Here is a 19,414-nt window from a genome sequence, read left to right as displayed (position 1 = left end):
CCTGCATTCAATTTGCAGGAGAAATCTTGAGTTTCAGTTGCCTACCACTTTAATTTTCCCTCCCACACCCACTCTGACTAGTCTGTGAGCCTCCTACACCATTATAATGAGGTACAAAGCAAATTTGAGAAACTACATCTCATCTTCTGCCTGGGCACACTGCAATTTTCTGGACTCTTTCAAATTCTCCAACTCTCTTACGTTGGAATTGCCTGTCTGATACAGAAAATTAACAAATTATGACATTGGCTCAATTCTTCCCTTTCCATTAGTACTGCCTGACCTCTTGGTCATGTCCTATAACCCAACAGCACAAACTGCAATCACCTCTAACTGCTCCTATTAATGCTTTTGACCTGGCCTCATCCCAGCACAGATATTCCCTTTGTCCTATCCATTCCACACACTACCTTCTCTGCAACTGAAAAACTTTTATTATCTGAATTTCCCAGTTATACCAAAAGGTCTCTGACCTGAAATGTTAACCATTTCTCTTTCACAAATACTGTACAACTGCTGAGCTTTTCCAGCACTTAAAAAATTAGCAATTATCAAGTCTTTGCACTTGTTTCAGGGGTACTTTATTCATTACCAGGCTCCCCTGTCTGCAAATTTAAATGGTCAATTAAGTACACGTGCAGAAATGTCATGAGGAACATGGGAAGTTTTGTTACAAGTTAATATTTTCATGATTCCAATTAGCCAGCTAGATAAGATATCTTTATTAGTCACAATTAGACATCAAATCACAGTGAAATACATCTTTTTGCATAGTGTTCTGGGGTCAGCCTGCAAGTGTCACCACACTTCCAGCGCCAACATAGCATGCCCACAACTTCCTAACCCACACGTCTTTGGAATGTAGGAGGAAACCGGAGCACCCGGAGGAAACCCATGCAGACACAGGGAGAACGTACAAACTCCTTACAGACTGTGGCCGGAATTGAACCTGGGTCACTGGAGCTGTAAAAGTGTTATGCTAACCACTACACTACGAGCTACTTGCTAGTTACAAGTTATAGGGTATAGTGAGGGAGAGAAGGGGAGAAAGAAAGGAAAAGAGACAGGTAACAAAAGCATGATGAAATGCGAACTGGAAAACTGAATGGGTCAACGTTAACATCTGGACACATAGCTGGTATCAACGTGAGAAAGTAGCTGAGACAGCTTTAAGATACCCGATCTATCCCAGCATCCCTGAGAAGAGAACAGAGATAAGCATATGTGGGAACAGACATCCTATGCAGAGGTATAATCACAAGACCAGGTGGCTAAATGGTTGAAGTGATTACGAAAGCCAGAAGGAATATGAAGAAATTAAACAAATACATACAAGGGAAGTAATGACTAATAGCCATACAACTGGCTGTAAAATCAATGCCCTACTGAAAGTCAAGAACAGAGGTGAACTTATCAAGGATGTTATATCTGCGCAGGTGCAGTACAGCCTCACCGGTGACACCATCCATGACCTAATCCTCCCCTGACACCATTCCACACAAATCAATTTGATCCACCCTTTCCACTACTGATGACTAACAAGGTTATAAAAGGCAATGTCCAAACTAAAATACAACATGGTGTTAGGAGTAGACAGTATCATGGTCTGGTACAGCAATTTGAACGCACAGGAATGCAAGAAGCTGCAGAGTAATGAACTCAGCCCAATACATCACGGTCACATCCCTCCCCACCATCGGTAGTATCCACAGGAAGCTCTACCTCAAGGCGGTAACATCCAAAGATCCCCACCATTTGGGTTATGCCATCTTTTTGTAGGAGATACAGAAGCCTTAAGTGCCACACCACTAGGTTCAAGAATGGCTACTTCCCTTCAACCATTCGGTTCTTGAACCAACCTGCATAACCCTAATCACTACCTCAGTAAAGCAACACTATGATCACTTTGCACTACAATGGACTTTGTTTTGTTCTAATTGTGTTCTTTCTTGCAAAACTTGTGTACAACTTGCTGCTGCAAGTAAGCTTTTCATTGCACCTGTGCATATATGTACTTGCGCATATGACCATAAACTCAACTTCGACTTTGAAATCTCAAACCTGGGAATGAGGAGCTTCAGTCACAAATTCACTCTGTCAATACCTGTAAAGAGGAAGACACTCTAGAAGGGCTCAGAGATGCCATAATTGTGACCACCTTGAAGAAAGGAGATGTCCTACTGTGGTACCTACAGAGGGAGGTCCCTGTCTGCTGCAGAGAAAGTCGGTGCCAGGGTCTTCCTCATCTTCTTTCACAGTGGCTGAGGAGAGGCTCCTCAAAATGCAGTGAATTCCATCCATCTACAGGCACAGTGGACATAACCATCATTCTGCATTACCTCACAAATCAAGACAAATACAGGGAGCAGCACATGGCCTCTCTCAACCTCCCTTCAGCCTTTGACTTCATTAAGAGGGAGGTATGGAGTATTCTTCTCAAATTCTGCCGCCTGCAGCAATTTGCCCCCGTCTTGCATATGCTTTATGATAGCATGCAAGCCACTATCCTAACTGACAGGTTTGCAACAGAGCCAATCTTATTGAAGATCAGTGTCAAACAAGGCTGCGTTGTTGTTCTGGCACTTTTCTCGATCTTTCTTGTTGCACTGCTTTACCTCATCCCCAAAAAACTTCCCCATGGAGTTAATCTTCCGAGCTGATCTTCAGAACTAATGGGAAACTGTTCAACCTATGGCAACTACATTTCAGAACCAAAGATAACTTAACCTCAGTGGTCGAGCCGCTTCATGAACACGATGCTTATATTTGTACACCCTCAGAAATTGAGCTCCGAGCCATCATCAGTATGATACATAGAAGAGGCCAGGCCTTACACTCAATATCCATAAGGACCCCTACCACACTGCTCCCACTGTATAACAACAGTCCCTCCAATAGTAAAGGCTTGCAACAAGCCCCTAGAAAACATGGACTGTTTCCATATCTCAAGAGCTACCCCTCAGCAAAGGCAGATATTGATGAAATCCACCACAGCTTTCAATTCAACAGCACAGTCTTTGGTTTATTGAGGAAAAAGGTTTTTGTAGATCAAGACTCCAGACGTTATATTAACAAAAAACTCATGGACTACCTACAACATGCACCTATAAGAACCAAAAAGGTACCATCAACATTGCTTCTAACAAATCTTCCATATTCACTGAAAGGATAAGCAAACAATGTCAATGTCCTCTCCCAGGCCAATATCTCCACCATCAAGGCTCTAATTACACTCAACTGGCTCCATTGTGCAGGCCATTCTCATTTGCTTCTCCAACACCAGTCTCTGCATCAGACAAACTGATCCAAGGTTTATCACGGAAAGAGATTACCAAGCCAACAGAGTCAAGGGTGTGCTTAAAGCCTCCTTGCAAAAAATTTCAATATCCCCACTGACTCCTAAAACTCCCTGTCCTGTGACTGCTCAAAGTAGAAAATGGAGCATTCGGAATGACACTGAGAAACTTGACTTAGGAGCAGAAACCCTGCTAAATTGGCAGAAGGAGACACTACATGACAATCTACCTACTCGCTCGACCCATCAGACACTTCTGCCCCAGGATAGTTACCCTCGATCCCAACTAGCTGCTGAAGCAGTGCGTGTTACATACACTTCTACTTTGAATTTGTTTCATTCTTCCACCAGGTAACCCCAAAAGTACTACAGAGTGAGAACAAACACAGTGTTTAATGTTGCAACAGACAAGAGCATCTACGTCATAGAAATTACAACAAAGAAGATGCCCATTCAGCCTTCAGTGGAGTGATTAAAGCCAAATGCTGCTTTTTCCCCCCCCCGAACCTTATAATTAAAATTACTTTAATCCAACTGCAAAGACAAGTGCTAATGTAAAATGTCTCAAAAGCAGACCTTGCAAAACCATGTCAAGAAAAGTAGTTAAACCTTCTTCAGTTGTGTTATAACAAGATGTCTGAAATCCCATTCCACCCCCACCACCCCCCCTCCCCCACTTCAAATTTAGAAAAGGAAGGAGGCTTGACCCACACTTCCAGGGACAGACAAATGCCCATTCATGAACAACATCATTGCAGAAGTACCTGCAGGTCCTCCTCTTCCTTCACCAGATCCTTCCGTGGGAATAGGTCTTTGGCCTGGATGTACTCCAAACTGGGTGGCCCCTCCTCACCCTGTCAATAAAAGCAGGAACAGGTCAATAAGGTGGACATTGACCTCAGAACATGCAAGGTACACCTAGAATTGGGTAACTACTACAATAGGTACAAGACCTTATGTGGGCTTAGAAAAAGGTGATAATGTTGACATTTTTATTCTGTACGATATTAAATGAAAATACAATAATGGGACCCATTGCTATGCTGACCCAAAATGGATATTACATTTCTACAAACAAAGGAAAGTTTTAAAATATTTCAATAAATCAGTACTCCCCTGACACCCTGATCAACAAATTTTGCTCAGACTTCCAGAGTACATGGCTTGAATTTGACTACACTGCGCTGGAAATTCCCAACAAATCAAGCAGCTTCTCTAGAAAGAAAATGAGCTAAATTTCTTTCCCTCTCCACAGATGATGCCTGTATTCCCAGCATATTCAGTTTTTGTCAGATTTCTAGCATTACACCATTTTTCTTTTGCTTGGCATATCATTTTCTTAAGTCATCTGGGTGTTCGTTAGAGTTTAGAATTAAGAGCTTTCAAAACAAAATCAGAATTGAATAGACTGAAATATCAACAAGAAATAATTGAAAAAGTATAAACTAATAAATAGAAGTCCCAGCTCACTCAAAGCCTTAGGTGTTCTGTTATTAGATTGATCATTATAGATTCCAGCATTTAACATCAGCATACTAATGTTAAATTAACACATTGGTGGATTCCCGATTTTCTTTCTACTTTCTTTCATAAATAGTGGGACCACATTTGTTACCCTCCAAATTGCAGGAATCATTTGGAAAGTCCATGGAACATTGAAACATAATTACCAATGCATCTACTATCTCTGTAGCTACCTTTCAAAACACTAGGATGCAGATCATCAGGTTCTTGGGATTTATGAGGTTTCAGTCTTGCTAACTTCTCCAGTACTTTTGTTTTACTAATACCAACTTCTTTCAGTTTCTCATTCACACTAGACCCTTGGCTCTCTGGTATTTCTGGCAGTAATTTTGCATCCTCCTGTGAAGATAGACATAAAGTATAATCTGCCATTTACTTACTCCATTATAAATTCTACCATCTCTGTCTATAGGGACCCACATTTTCCCTCACCAGTCTCTATTTACAAAACTATAGTAAGTTTTTACATTTCTTGCTAGTTTACTTCAATATTCAACCGGCAAAACCCCAATCACTGCAGCTTAGCAACACTATGACCACTTTGCACAAAAATAGACTTTTTTTGTGTTCTTTCTTGTAAGAATTGTGTCTAATTTATGTTTATACTTTTCTTGTGAATGCTATTTATGTGCTGCTATGTGCCTATGACGCTGCTGCAACTAAGTTTTTCATTAGACCTGTGCAGATGACAATAAACTCCACTTCCTTCTTTCACAATTTCTTGGTCCTCCTTTGTTAAGTTCTAAAACGCTCCCAACCCCAAGGCACACAGCTATTTCTGGCAACTTTGCAAGTCTCCTCCTTTCATTTAACACTATCGTTAATTTCCCCTATTAGCCACAATTTTTTTTGTACACCATGAATTCTCTTTATTTGCTATACTGTTTAATGTAGTTTCCTAGTCAATCCCCACCAATTTACCCCTCATGCCTTCATAATTTCCTCTGCTTAGATTCAAGATACTAGACTATTTCTTTCTGTGAAAGAGCATCGTTTCACGTGTCTGAATTAAATTTCATCTGCTTTATCCATATTTGACACTTCCAAGCTTTGCATCATCTTTAATTTGGAAATTTTACGCTGTGCACCATGGCTATTAACGTACAATAATTACAAAAAAGCATTGGTCCCAGCACTAACTCTTTGGAAACATCACTGTTTACCATCCTCCAGACTAAAAATCAAAGGCAGATGTCCATGGTAAATGGAGGCAAATTCCAGTCCTTGCTGTTAATGACCTTGATGAACACAACAGAAAAGAAAAATATCTGTTAAATTGAGAGAGAGTGGGTAGTACAGATACTCAAAAGGGACCAAGTGGGCTTGTACACAAATCACTTAAGGTTGACATGCAGATGCAACAGGCAATAGAAGGGTAAATAGTGTGCTAGCCTTTGTAATGAGAGGTTTTGATTGCACAAGCAATGACATCTTACTGAGATCGTATAGGGCCTTGGTGAGATTGCACACAAGTATCATGTACCGTTTTGGTCTTCTTACACAAGAAAGGACATACTTGCCATGGAGGGAGTTCAATGAAGATTCATCTGACTGACTCCAGGGACAGAGCTTGCCATTTGAGGAAAAAAAGTTAGTAGACTGGGAACATGTTCTCCAGAGTTTAGAAGAACAAGAGGAGATTTTACTGAAATTGTCAAAGAACTTGATGGGCTAGATGCAGGTAGATGGTTTCCCCTCCTGAGTTTAGGACTGGGGACACAATTTAAGAATAAGGGGTTGGCCATTTAGTACCTAGATGAGGAAAAATTTCTTCATTCAAAAGAGTGGGAAACATTTGGAATTCTCAATCCCAGAAGGCTGTGGAGTGTCAGTCATTCAAAATAGATATTGATAGATTTCTGGATATTAAGGGAATCAAAGATTCAGTAATACTATGGGGAAACAACACTGAGGTACAAGATCAACCATGACCTCAATAGGTCAGAGCTGGCTTGGAGAGCTGGATGGCTTAATCCTGATTTTTTTCTCCGAGTAGTCTTCCATGTGGGACAACATCCATTACATCTTCTTCAGCCTCAAGAAAAGTTCCATCAGCTCAATCAAACGACTTGCATTTAACAAATCCTTACTGACTCTTTATCAATGCAAACTCTTCCAAGTGGCTATTAATATCATCCCCATATATTAAAAAATTTTCCCACCACTTCGACTAGATTAACTTGACTGCACTGCATGTCCTTGCACTCCCTTTTGAGATCAAGTGTTATTCAAATACCTCCAGTTCCTCCCTTGAATTCAAGGGGAACTGGGCGATTATGATGAATCCTTCTGCAACCTTCACCCTCATGTCTTACAGCAACCTAGGATGCAATCTATACAGACCAGACGAGTTTTTCACTTTAAGCATAACCAGCCTTGCAAGTACCACTTTATCATCAGGTTTTACCCTGTTCACTCTCTCCACTACTTCCCATTCTATCAAGATTTTAGCAGCATCCTCTCCAGTGGTTAAAACTGATATAAAGTACTTCAGTATTCCAGGTATCCTTTCTGCATAGGTTACTTATTCCATGTATATATGGCTCCATCCCTCCTCCTAATATGTACATATCTCGAGAAGATATTTTTGAAACCCCTTTGTAAACTACCATTTTCTTTTCATATTCCCTTTATTTATTTTCCCTTTCACTCCCCCTCTCAGAATACTGAAATTGATGTGCATCAGGACCCTGCTTTTTTCTTGCATTATTTTCTCTATCGCTTTTGTCATCTGGGGATTTCTCAGTTTGATTCCCTTACCATTGGCTCTTGAAGAATGCACCTCATTTTTGCCTAAAGTATCATCTAAGGTTCACCCATTGTTTAGTCATAATGTTATGCACCAATATTAAAAAAATAGGAATAGGACACCTGATTTATTTAGCCTACCCCACTGGCTGATCTACCCTAAGCTTCAAATCCTCCTGTGCCAGATCCCCATAACCCTCAATCACCTGATCTTTCAAAAATATACTTCTTCAAAAAAAATCTACCTCTAGTTTAAATTACTTTGGTTCCACTTTATCCTGGCCAGATCTCTTCTCATTCCACTGACATTAACCCTCCTCTAATTTAGAAGTATTATTTTACAATCCTCCTTGCCTCCCTCCATTAATCTAAAATATCATTACCCAATTATTACTGCTCCACAAGTGATCTCCTACTGACACTTGGTCCAACTGGCTGATCCCAGCACCACCTTCTTCCTCATTAGATTCAGAAACCTACTGATTGAAGAAATTCTCCCGAACACATTTCAGAAATCCCTCCCATTCTATGCCCTTTACTTCGACATTATTCTAATCAACCCTGGGTTAACAAGTTACCATAACATTGCACTACATTTCTCTAATATCTGTGTGGATTTATTTTTATCTCCCTGAATAACCAAATATCCCCCCGGTAGCATGATGGCTCTTCTCAGGTTTCTTAACTCTAACCAAATGGATTTGACCTCTCAGGTACATCCTCTTTCTCCAGCACTAGATTACCTTCCTTAATTAGCACTGTCCTCACCCTTTTTGCCCTTCCCCATTTTTTCTGAACATAGTGTTCTGGAATATTAAGTGCCTATACAGTAAGTGGCAGGACTCTTAGGAGCATTGATGTATGGAGGGATCTTGGGGTGCAAGTCCATAATTGCCAAAAGTGGCAACACCAGTAGATAGGGTGGTAATGAAGGCATGTGGTATATTCGCCTTCATCAGTCAGGGCGAGTAAGAAGTAGGGAAGTCACACTGCAGTTGTATAAAACTGACACACGGAGAAGGTCAGCCTCTAGATGTGCCCCTTGTCATAAGGCTACGAGCCGACTTCCATCCAAGGCCTACCACGTGTTAAAGCCCCTTCTGTTGCGCACGATGCCTGACAGATGCACTAAACTCTATAAGCACTCTGCATCCAGCCCAGCCAGGCAAGTGCAGATCGGCAAGAATTGAAGACAAGGAGCCAGCTTAATATACCCTTATTAGTTATTGGGATGTCTTGCTGCAGAATGTTTTGAATGATGGAGCTATAGTGGTTTACATACCCCTTTGAGAAAGCATTGGCAATGGTGTGCATAAGGAAAAGTATACACAGCCAAAGTAGTAAACGCAAGCTGGGATGCAAGGAGGTCAACAGATATGGTCGCAATTGTCTAACAAAATATCTTGCGAAAAGCCATCAACCAGGCTATTCTTGACCATCAAGTGCTGATAGAGGTTTAGTTGTTGAAAACTACCAAAGAACATATATATTAGGCAGGCAAAGAATGAACCAACAAAGTACCATAAAAAGTACAACAGATTAAGTGCATTGTATATACCCCATATGTTGAATGCCATGCACAAAACATTGATTAAAGTGGATACTGTACATTGTACATAACCAGCACATTGTTTTGTGGAATATACATGCTTAATATTAGTAAAATTTTTTTTTAAACTGAGTGCGAGATTAATAGAGTTGCTTTACAATTACTATATTTAATATACAACACTGCCCTTGCTAGATGAATGCAAAATTCCGTATTTTGTTATTGGATAATCATGAGATTGGAGCTGGAATTCATCTTTTGTGCAAGCTGCAATATTCACTCTGCTTCTGCAACAAATAAATAATTTCTGTACAAACAAATGTACTTTTCATTATTTATCATGAAAATTACAACACCCCATCAAATGAACTCTGCTGGCATCAGGCAGCAAGGAACCTGTTTGGTATCATGCACTTATACAAAGCTCTTAGAAATAATGCCAGGTAAGTACTCAAAATTGGCCTATGCACATGATCACATTCACACAATCCAGGTACAACTCTGCCTTCATACGTAAACAGGTTATCCCAATTTTTGGAACTTGGTAAATAAAAAAGAAAAAATATTTAAAAAGTGAATTCATTACTATGTAAATTAGATACTGAACACCTGGCCTTCACAAACCAATTTTAATTTGCAAATCATCCCAGATCTCAGTCCACAAATCTCTACCATATTTCACAACCTATTAATCTGGGCCTTCTCATATCAATCATAGTGTTGGGGAGCTATATATTCAGTCCCTTCTTACTAAATCCTAGTTCATAAACCATCAATCCAAACTCTCCTCCACTAACACTGATATTCTACAATCCATCAAACGGGACCAGCTACTGCAATCTCTTGTGTGTTCTAAATCAGTCTGGGTCTTGCAATATCAATCCCCATTGTGTGTTATATCCCATTAAGCTAGTCCCTCTCCAGCCAAATCCTATTGTGTTCTACAGTTTATACATCTGGAGCTTCCTCCCACTAAGGCCATAATATTCGATAGTCCATCAACTTAGATTTTCCAACCACAGTATTTTAAATCTTGCTCATCAAGAATCATTTGTGTGGCACTATTGAGTAGTTATTTAACTCTGACTGGAAACACCCTTAAGAGCATCGACACTGGAACTCAGTGCAGAAGACATAACAAAAGGTACGTCTCACATCATTTACATAATCTTGGTCAGCAAAGATTAAAACCAGTGTAGACTGACTGCTTTCACACAATAACTTTAAATGGTGCATTTGTAAAGGTCATAGCAGTCCCCTCCCAACATGCCAGAGCTTCAGACAGAAGTAACAGTAATTTTTTGTTACATAAAGAAATTTTGGAGACACCCATCAACAATTCTAGATCCAACAGCACTACTTATCTGTCACCAAAATCGACACATTTCAAATTTTTTGTTTACAAATACTGGCCTTACTTTGCATTCCTTTAAGATTCAAGAATCATATTGTTTGAATTATAGCCCCAAAAAATGCTTTAAGCAAGAAAATAATAAACCACAATGAAAAATGAATGAAATATTAAAGAGTGAAGCAGCAAATAAACATTTTTTTTAAAAAACCAGAATAATAAAACATACATCAGAAACACTCCTCGTTAACGCCGAGCCACATACCAACATGATCACCTGAAAGCAATGTCTGTCTCAGCCCTGTGGAACAGAATATGCTTAGTCACCAGCCATCCTTTCCTTCCCAATACCAGCAATACGTTCCATGATTTTCAGGATTCCTTGCCTGTTTTCCCTCTCATGTCGCATTTGAAAAATTATCTAGCAACCCGTGGCTGCACAGGCCTCAAAGCCAATAGAAGTAAAAAAAAAGCAGCAGAGACTCACAAAGCAATTCAGCATAGAACAGCTGACGTGAGCAGCCAGACTCATGTTCAGTGGAGGCTGGTATGTTTCTGCAGTGCATGAAGCCTATACGGATTCACAGAGGATTTATCCAGCCCCGGCACAAACCCCTTCATCGCTGCTGCTCTGATATCAAACAGAAAATGATGAACACACACGGCCTAGAAAGTGAATAATGGAGCGGGAGCGTTTTCCAGACTTTGTCCAATCAGCTGATTTTCTGCTGCAGGTGCACATAGCTGTGCAACTGCTTGGGGGAAGGAGTGAAAAGGGATTGTAGCTCCTCCTATAGAGCATCACTCAGTGCTGTGCAACCTGTACTGCATCAGAGGCAGCTCCCACTGCAGAGAGCTGCAGTCAGCTATTGTACTGGACACACGCTTCAAGTATCTTTCCATCCACTAGAAGCAGCTTAAATTTAAGCATTTTTTTGGGCATTTAAAATGTTTTACTGGAAGATTTAAGCCTTTTCTAAAACAGTTTCCACGTATGCTTGAATTTTATAACAAATGAGCATAATTATAAAGTGCATTGTAAATTAAACTATTAGAAAGCATAGTCTATAAAATGAGTATCACACAAACAAAAGTTGCATCAGGCACCACGTCTACCAATTAGGGCCCTGAGCCCACATTTTATTTTGTTTACCTTTGATCCCATGGGGGTTTTTACATAGTAGAGGTTGATAGGTTCTCACTGGTGGAAGAGAGACAAAAAAAAAGGGGATCATAGCTACAAAATGAGCTGTCTGTCATTTAAAATCGAGGTGTGTAGAATTTTTTTTCTCTCAGAGGGTAGAGAATCTCTAGAATTCACTGCCCCCCAAAAGGATGGTGGAGACCAGATCATCAGATGTATTTATGGTGGAGACAGATAAATATGTGAAAGATTGAGGAATTGAAGGTTATTGGGAACTGGCACAGAAGAGAAGTTGAAGCCAGCATAAATCACCATGGTCACATTGAGTGACAGGGCAGGTTTAAAGGGCCTGGTGGCCCACTCCTACACCTGTTTTCTTGTGTTCTTGAGCTTTCACAGCTGATAAAATCAATTAAATGATTTGTCTCTCCAACAGTAATACAGTGACCCATTTATACAAATATTTTTACTTATCATACTAGCTTACTATCTTCTTTTAGTGCTTAAAAGAAAAACTTTTGTGGGATGGGTCCTTTTGTTCAATGATGGAAGATAATGGGTGATGGAAAGGACAGGATAAAAGGCTGTGCATGATTGAAGGAAATGTCATTCAGATGGGAAGTGAGGAGGGCTTGCTGGCAGTTAAAGTATTCGAAGCTAAAAGCACAATAACAGACCAAGATGTCTGAGGAGTGGGGAGAGAGTGCCACAGAATATGCAAAAGGGAGCGATCAGGAGAAATGGGGATCAATGTGTGGGGGAAGAAGTAGAGATGCAGGCAGAGCAAAATAAAGGGTAGGAAGCAAAAGGTAGGCTATCATAATCTAATCTGTTAAAATATTGTAATATTAAAATATCCCTAGTTAATGACAATTGTGAAACATAGCTTTCTGCACATGCACCAGGTCAAGGCAGACTGTATGGCTAGAAAAGAATTAAAAATACAATGTACTATTGCCAATTTTAGCCATTTGTCATGGAAAACTGTCAGAAAGAGATCTCAGGCAATGTACCGTTAAAATTTGCCATGTGTTTTCATCCTACCTTCCTCCTAAAAATCAATAAGCAGATAAAGAACCACCGAAACAGAATCACATCAATCTCATACAGACATTTGTTTTCCTTTTCTGCCCCACCCTACTGGTGACTCAGACACCGCTGTGTGTTGTGATTCACAACAACAGAGATATAGAGGGCAATGCTACACTGTCAGATCCCCCTGCAGAAAAAAAATTTGTTATTTCCCATCAGTCATTGCCTGGACAAGCATACAATTGCCTCTTCTGGAACATCAATGGGTTTTCAATTTATAATACTTGCTAATTATTTTACTTCACATTAACTTAAGTCCACTCCTGTTCCCCATGTCACAAATAAATTGATACCAAGATTCCCTAAAATTACTGTCGTTAAACCACATGCTACTAACTTCTTGAAAAGGAACAAGCAGATGATTCTGCTCCCTGTCTTGGGCAAGTAGCACATCTCGAGTCTGTCTCTTTGGAGACTTGGTTGGACATTAAAATTCATTAGTTGTGGGGAAAGGGTGTAATTGTGAATTCAAAACTACTAATTAAACACATCACAAAGAGCCAAGTCACATGGCATGTTTTATCATTTGAATCTGCTCCAATTGATATTACAAATATGCATGACCAATACTGATTGAAACATAGGAGGAAATGCTGAAGAGTAACCGCCCTGCAAGGGGATCACAGGCATTCCCATTTTTAAAAAAAAGACCAAGATAGTATTCCTTATCCATTAGTTATCTTCAGATAATAACCAACTTCCTATCCCAAGCCAACAACAAAAAAATGAAAAGAACAAAGCCACAGTGCATGTAAACCATTGTCAATACTATTGGACAGAAAAAGAAGCTTGGATCTCCAAGAAGAAAGTAGCTTATTTTAAATACTTAGCAGGTAAAACACAATAAGAGAGAGAGAAAGGAGTATGTTTCAATGAAATTAATCCTGCTCACTTTCATTTGGTGAGTTAAGATCATTAGAAAAGGTTTTGGTATTCTGAACTGCTGAAATTTCAGAACTGCCAGCATTTCATCCCCAGAGCACTTTCCAAAGAGGTTGAAAACTTGTAATGATAGTGGTACAAGTGGTAGAAAAGGGGCCAATTTTGCAAACATAGATCCAACATGCCAATACCTTCTGAGGCACATTCAATGATGTGATCACTGGAGCACACACATACAGCAATGGGCAGAACTGAAATTACCCAATGGAAATTTGCACTCAGAGCAACACAATGGTGGCTTTCAGTGATGTCTCACCCAATTAATACAAAGCAAATTCGAGACCGAGTAACATTCTTACAAATGATGGGGATGGACCGAAGCAAACTGCAAGGACAATTCTATTTTCTTCCAGTGCTGCCTCAAGGGATAATTGGAAGGCAACAACCGGTTAATATGGTAAAGTGTGTAACTGAAGTCAATAAAATGCCCGAATATTCATTTAACAATATGACTGTTTTTTGTTTATTACAGCTTAAAAGTTTTCATGACAGTTGTCAGATCCTTGTATTTAGTAGTCCTGCAAGTGATCCATCAACAATTTGCTTACATGCAAAGTTGAGGGGACACTACAACTTTTATCCAATGCTTATTTCAAATACATTTTTGATAATGGCCCTGAAATTAAATAGCACCTCTGACCTAATATGTGAAGACAACAGGCTTGATCAAGTTACCAAAAGATACCCGTGGAATGAACATCTTGCCTTAACCAAGCTTTACTGTTTGGTAGACTGCGTGCATCCAATGACCATTAGCTTATTTTTTTTTAAGCAAACCACGCAGACCCGCTAAGAATTACCTGTAGGTGACACTGGTTGGTTGCCACCAGGGAATTCTTCGCTGGAACCAGAGCTAAACAGTGTCAAAAAAAAGTTATGATTCCTTAAGATTGGGCAAAGCGCATCTTCGCAGTGGATCTCAGCGCAGCAGTCTCAGAGTGTGGGTTTTGGCAAGTGCAGGCGAGCAAACTCAAGTTTACCCTCACTTAACATTAAGTTTATCCTTAGTGAAAGCTAATAAAATTTACAGTTAAATCCTTGTAGTCTGGTTTTAGCTGAAGTGTGCAGTTTCACGTGAGGAGGCATACAAAGTACTTTGAGTGGGGAATCCTCTTCGTAAATTTAACTGTGACCTTACCAATTGAGGTCAATTAACTCCAGGTAACTGGACGAGCGCTATTCAAGTGTAAAACCAGGAGATGGAGAAACCACAGAGTGGCTTTTCACAGCAGATCTCTGAGTGCAGCATATGCTTTGGTGAGTGAAGGGACTTTACTGAGGAGAGTCGGTGGGATCTTCTCGACACTGGCCTTTTGTTGGACATTGGTGCCAGTCAGAGAGGTTGGTAAGTATTTTCACTTTTTATATATATTGTTCATTTGAAGTGTGGAAAGAGATTGTATTACATTCTAAGGGGTTCTTTCCAAATTAAAAAGTGGCAAATGGTCTCCAACCTGGCAGCATGAACATCAAATTCTCAAACTTCTGATAACCGCTCCCCTTCTATCTCTTTCCTCCTTTTTATCCCCCTCTCCTCCTGATCCAAATGGCCCCTATTGCCCTTGCTCTTTACCCTCCCCCACACTCTGTCTGCCCATCACCCACACACTTCTCCCACTGGTTCCCCTCCCCAATGGGGATGGGGTGGGATTAAAATGGCTGGCAACCATGAGTTCAGACAGCCATGGCAGAGGGAGCATAGGTGCTTGGCAAAGCAGTTGCCCAGTCTGCACCCGTCTCACAGATGTAGAGGAGCACCAGATGCAATTAACAAGGCCATAGGATTTGCATGTGAATGATCACCTCACCTGGAAGGGCTGTTTAGAGCTCTGGATGGTGGGGAGGGTGTTGTAGCGACAGGTTACACTTCTTACAGTTACAGGGGAGAGTGCCTGGGAAGGGAGGGATGAGCGAACCAGGAAGTCACAGAGAGAGTGACCCCTGCAGAACGGAGTGGGGAGGGGAAGATGTGGCTGGTGATAGGATCACGTTGTAGAAGTTGCAAAGAATGATTTGCTGATGTGTAGGCTAGTGGGGTGATAGGCGAGGACCTGGGTTTTGTCTGGGGGGAGGGGATGGGGTGAGTGCAGGAAATAAGAGATGCAGGTGAGGGCTCCATCAATAACGGGGGGGGGGGGGGGGGGGGGAGAAGAGAGAGAGAGGGGGTGGTGGTGGTGGGTGGGAGAGAGAAAACCTAAAAAAAATCTAAAAAAAGGAGGGAATCTCAGATGTCCTAGAGTGGAAGGCCTCATCTTGAGAACAGATTTTAAGCTTATCAAAGAGCAAAAGCAGTTTAGCTTATGGTTGATAACACTACTGGTCACCCCTGGATGAAAATACTGCACACATCAAGAAATTGATCTGCATACCTGCACGTACAAATCCCTTAAGGCAGCTAGCATTTGCCCATCATCAGTCGCACACTGAATGGCATGTGCCCCAAAGCACTCATTTCTTCCATTTATATGCAGGCATTGATGATTTTGTGTGCAGCCTACTATCTTCACTGTTTACTCACAGAAAAATATGAGGCACCACACACAGTTCAAAAAGGAAAAAACAATATAAAGGGTCTACCATGTAACATTGATGTCTAGTGCACGACATCTTTCAATGGTCTAATCACCTCCATTGATTTACTGGTGCCCCATTCACTGATCACAACTTTGTTCAGATTACTTCTAAGCTGCATGCTGCATTCAATGGGCCCTTGTATCAGCCTGCTCCTTACAGTGTCTTGGGAAAACTCGTGGGTCAAGTGTCAAGCAGGCCAGACACAAAGGAGATTGCCATCCCTCAAGTTTTTCCATACTTCCATGGCAGCTTTTTCAGTGGCTATGCTGTAGCTGCTATGGGGAAGAGGTCTTCAAAACTGACTCACTTACCAGCACCCTGCATGCAGCTACTGACAAGAATGTACTTGTCCATTTTTAGCACATGAATCTGTTGTTAATATGTCATGGTGCTACTTTGCCCGATTTCACAAACCTTTGAAGTACTGTGTTTAATCCTAATGCAGACATACACATTTAGTGCACCAAGGTGATACTCATTTCTTAAAGCTTTCCACTTGTGAAATTGCTTCACATACTCAATGGAATCAAAAGATCAACAAAAAAGTTACCATTTCATTGAATGCTTAAGTGGCCAAATCTCATGAATTAAATAGTCGATTGGATTTGTACTTTCAAGTAAAGGCAGCCAATTATAATCCATGAAGGTTTCACTGTCTCTGAGCAAATTTATAGTGACATTGATCAGAAGTAGCCACATAGTACAAAGGAGGTAAATGCATGGAGTCTAGTTAACCACATCTGAGTGTTAGCACTTTTCAAAGAGCAATTGGGCACCCTCCTGGAATTAGGTTATTTTCAAACTAATTTACTGATTGTAAAGAGGAAGTGCAACCCTCTCTGCAATGTATTAACCATTCATTCATGTGCACATAGTAAAGTTTTTAGTCTTTTATTGCCGTTTCTGCTGCACATAAGAAATCAAGCACAATCAACTTTTAAACTTTGAAGTGGTGGTCACAGCCATTATAAGCTGCTTTGGTGTATCCAAGAATAAAGAGAATGCACCCTTCTTAAAACTATTGAAATAAAAACAAAATTCTCTTCCAATGACATGATAAAGCTGTAGATAATGAGGGGTTACTTTTGTCCAAGTTTCAATCACTAACACAATAAAAGAGACAAATTCCCTTCATCACTTGTGCATTGAACCTAGCATATTCCTACCTGATAGCACAGAAGATTTGATAAAATAAGCATTTCAGACACTTAAAACTCCCATACTGGCAAATGCACAAAAAGCCAAACAAACACAAATTTAGCTTTCCTTAGCTTTTTTTTATTGCATCTCCAAATCAATTTAAAAATTATGTAGTTTCATGTCCAAAGGTCATTCTCACTTATTTTTATCCTGTTTTTCTGCAAAATGTTTTCCGATCATTTAATTCTGGCTTTGTCCCACTCCAATTAGGATTCTATTTTAACATAGCTTCTCTACCTCACTCTTATCTTATTTCCTTTGGAAACGAGGCATCAAAATTAGAACATAAGTAATAATACACAATATTTGTTTTTGACTTGTGTGCCAAGGAATCCATAGAAAATAAATGTCTCCAGACTACTTTCCTACCAGTAATCAGAATATTCCAACAAAAAGTTGCACTATGACTATTATATAAATGTACCAATGATAGAAAACTGAGATGCAGTGGAATTAAAGCAACAGTTGGAAGTTAGAGTGAACTGAACAAAATAAATAGACAACATAATGGCATTCAAAATTTTGCAGAAAAATATTAATTGTACACAAATGAAAAACCGGACAAGATAAATACTGTATGAATGCTGCTGTTGTAACCGAGCATAAAGCTGGAGAAGACTCACTAGTCTGGAAAGAATAATTGAATGGTTTAAGTGTTTGTGGAAAGGTTTTTATCTCCATCTTTAGAAAGGCTTATTTTAATTTTTGACTAGTCTATTCATCTCAACATGAAAGCACCCAGTGAGTTAATCTTGCATGAAGTTCTTTGTTCACTTCCAGATGCAGCAATTTCTGCTGCTTATGCCTTTTCATTATACACTGGCTCTCATCTCTTAAATTGCATTTTCTATCAATACCCTTAGCTCGATTTATGACAGAAAATGATAAGATTTTAGAGTCACTACCGCTTTCCAACCATTGCATATTTACTTTTCTACAACTTATCACAGATTTTTCATTATCTATTCCTCTCAGACTCCCAATACTTCATTGCACAAACAAAAAAGTCTTTCTCTAGCTATTTCATTCATTAAACGAGAACTGGATGTCCAGTTCAGTGCCTGGAATTGAATTCTCACACTATGCCGGGAATATTTTTGATAAGTTATTGAAAAACCGTAGAGCTGATGATCTTGCATCAATCTACTGATTAAGTGTAATGTTGTCATAGGAGACTTACATACATAATGAAGGAATTAAACTAACATTCAAACAATACCACATCAATATCCAGAAAACACGGTGAAGCAAATGAAAAGTGAACAGCATTCTGTAAAATATTATAAAATATTAAAAAGACAAGAAATTTGTATCAGTATTTCAGTCAGCCATGATCTTGTGATCAGTTTTGGCCATGATCTCACAGATCTTGGCCACTGAAGACAATAAAAAAGAACTGCTAATCCCAATGTAAAGAAAATTGACAATGATGACAGAGGGGCTAGATTCAACAATTCAGAAAGACCATTGTGAAGGAAACCCTAACATTGTGAAAAATAAATGATACAGATAAAGGCAAAGCCATTTCAATGCAAGGGAGGTTAAAAAAAAGGCAAATAAAATTTTAAAAAGAGATATTCAAAAAGTGATAAATGCTGAGAGAGTAAACACTAGAAAGGTAATAAGTGCAAAATCATTTGAATTGAAGGCAAAATTGGAATGCTCAAATGAGCAAATTTGGAAACTAGCACGATGAAAGGTTTTTTTTTTACTCAGCCCCATCTTCCTTTCTAAATAGTCTAATGATATTGGAATACAAGAACATAGGAGCAGAAGCAGGCCACTCAGCCCCACCATTCAATATAATCATGGCTGATCAGCCCCAGGCCTCATCTCCTTCTGTACCATCTCCCCGTAACCCCCAATTCCTTGATCTGTCAAAAATGTATGCGTTTTGTCTTTAAGTACCTTCAAGCATCCAGCCTCCACAACTTTCAGGGATGGAGAATTCACCACCATCTGCAAAAAATTCCTACGCACCTCAGTACTAAATGA

General features: G+C 39.8%; 1 protein-coding gene across 12 annotated transcripts in view; it reads right to left on the bottom strand.

Annotated features, from left to right (window-relative positions):
- Nucleotides 1-19,414, bottom strand: part of mtmr4 (myotubularin related protein 4) — a 100,828-nt gene that overhangs the window by 45,304 nt on the left and 36,110 nt on the right. For 9 of the 12 annotated variants that reach the window (XM_052035380.1, XM_052035370.1, XM_052035372.1 and 6 more), the window contains one exon: nucleotides 4,060-4,149. In XM_052035380.1, coding sequence (XP_051891340.1) covers nucleotides 4,060-4,149 — 90 coding nt within the window. Of the gene's footprint in view, nucleotides 1-2,193; nucleotides 2,298-4,059; nucleotides 4,150-10,954; nucleotides 11,397-19,414 lie in introns of those variants that run through there. The other 3 variants (XM_052035369.1, XM_052035378.1, XM_052035381.1) reach the window with 2 other exon arrangements.

The sequence above is a fragment of the Pristis pectinata genome, chromosome 21 (genome assembly GCF_009764475.1).
Source record: "Pristis pectinata isolate sPriPec2 chromosome 21, sPriPec2.1.pri, whole genome shotgun sequence".
NCBI classification, from domain to species: Eukaryota; Metazoa; Chordata; class Chondrichthyes; order Rhinopristiformes; family Pristidae; genus Pristis; species Pristis pectinata.
The sequence above is the reverse complement of the archived record's forward strand: the minus strand, read 5'-3'. Positions and strand labels throughout refer to the sequence as shown.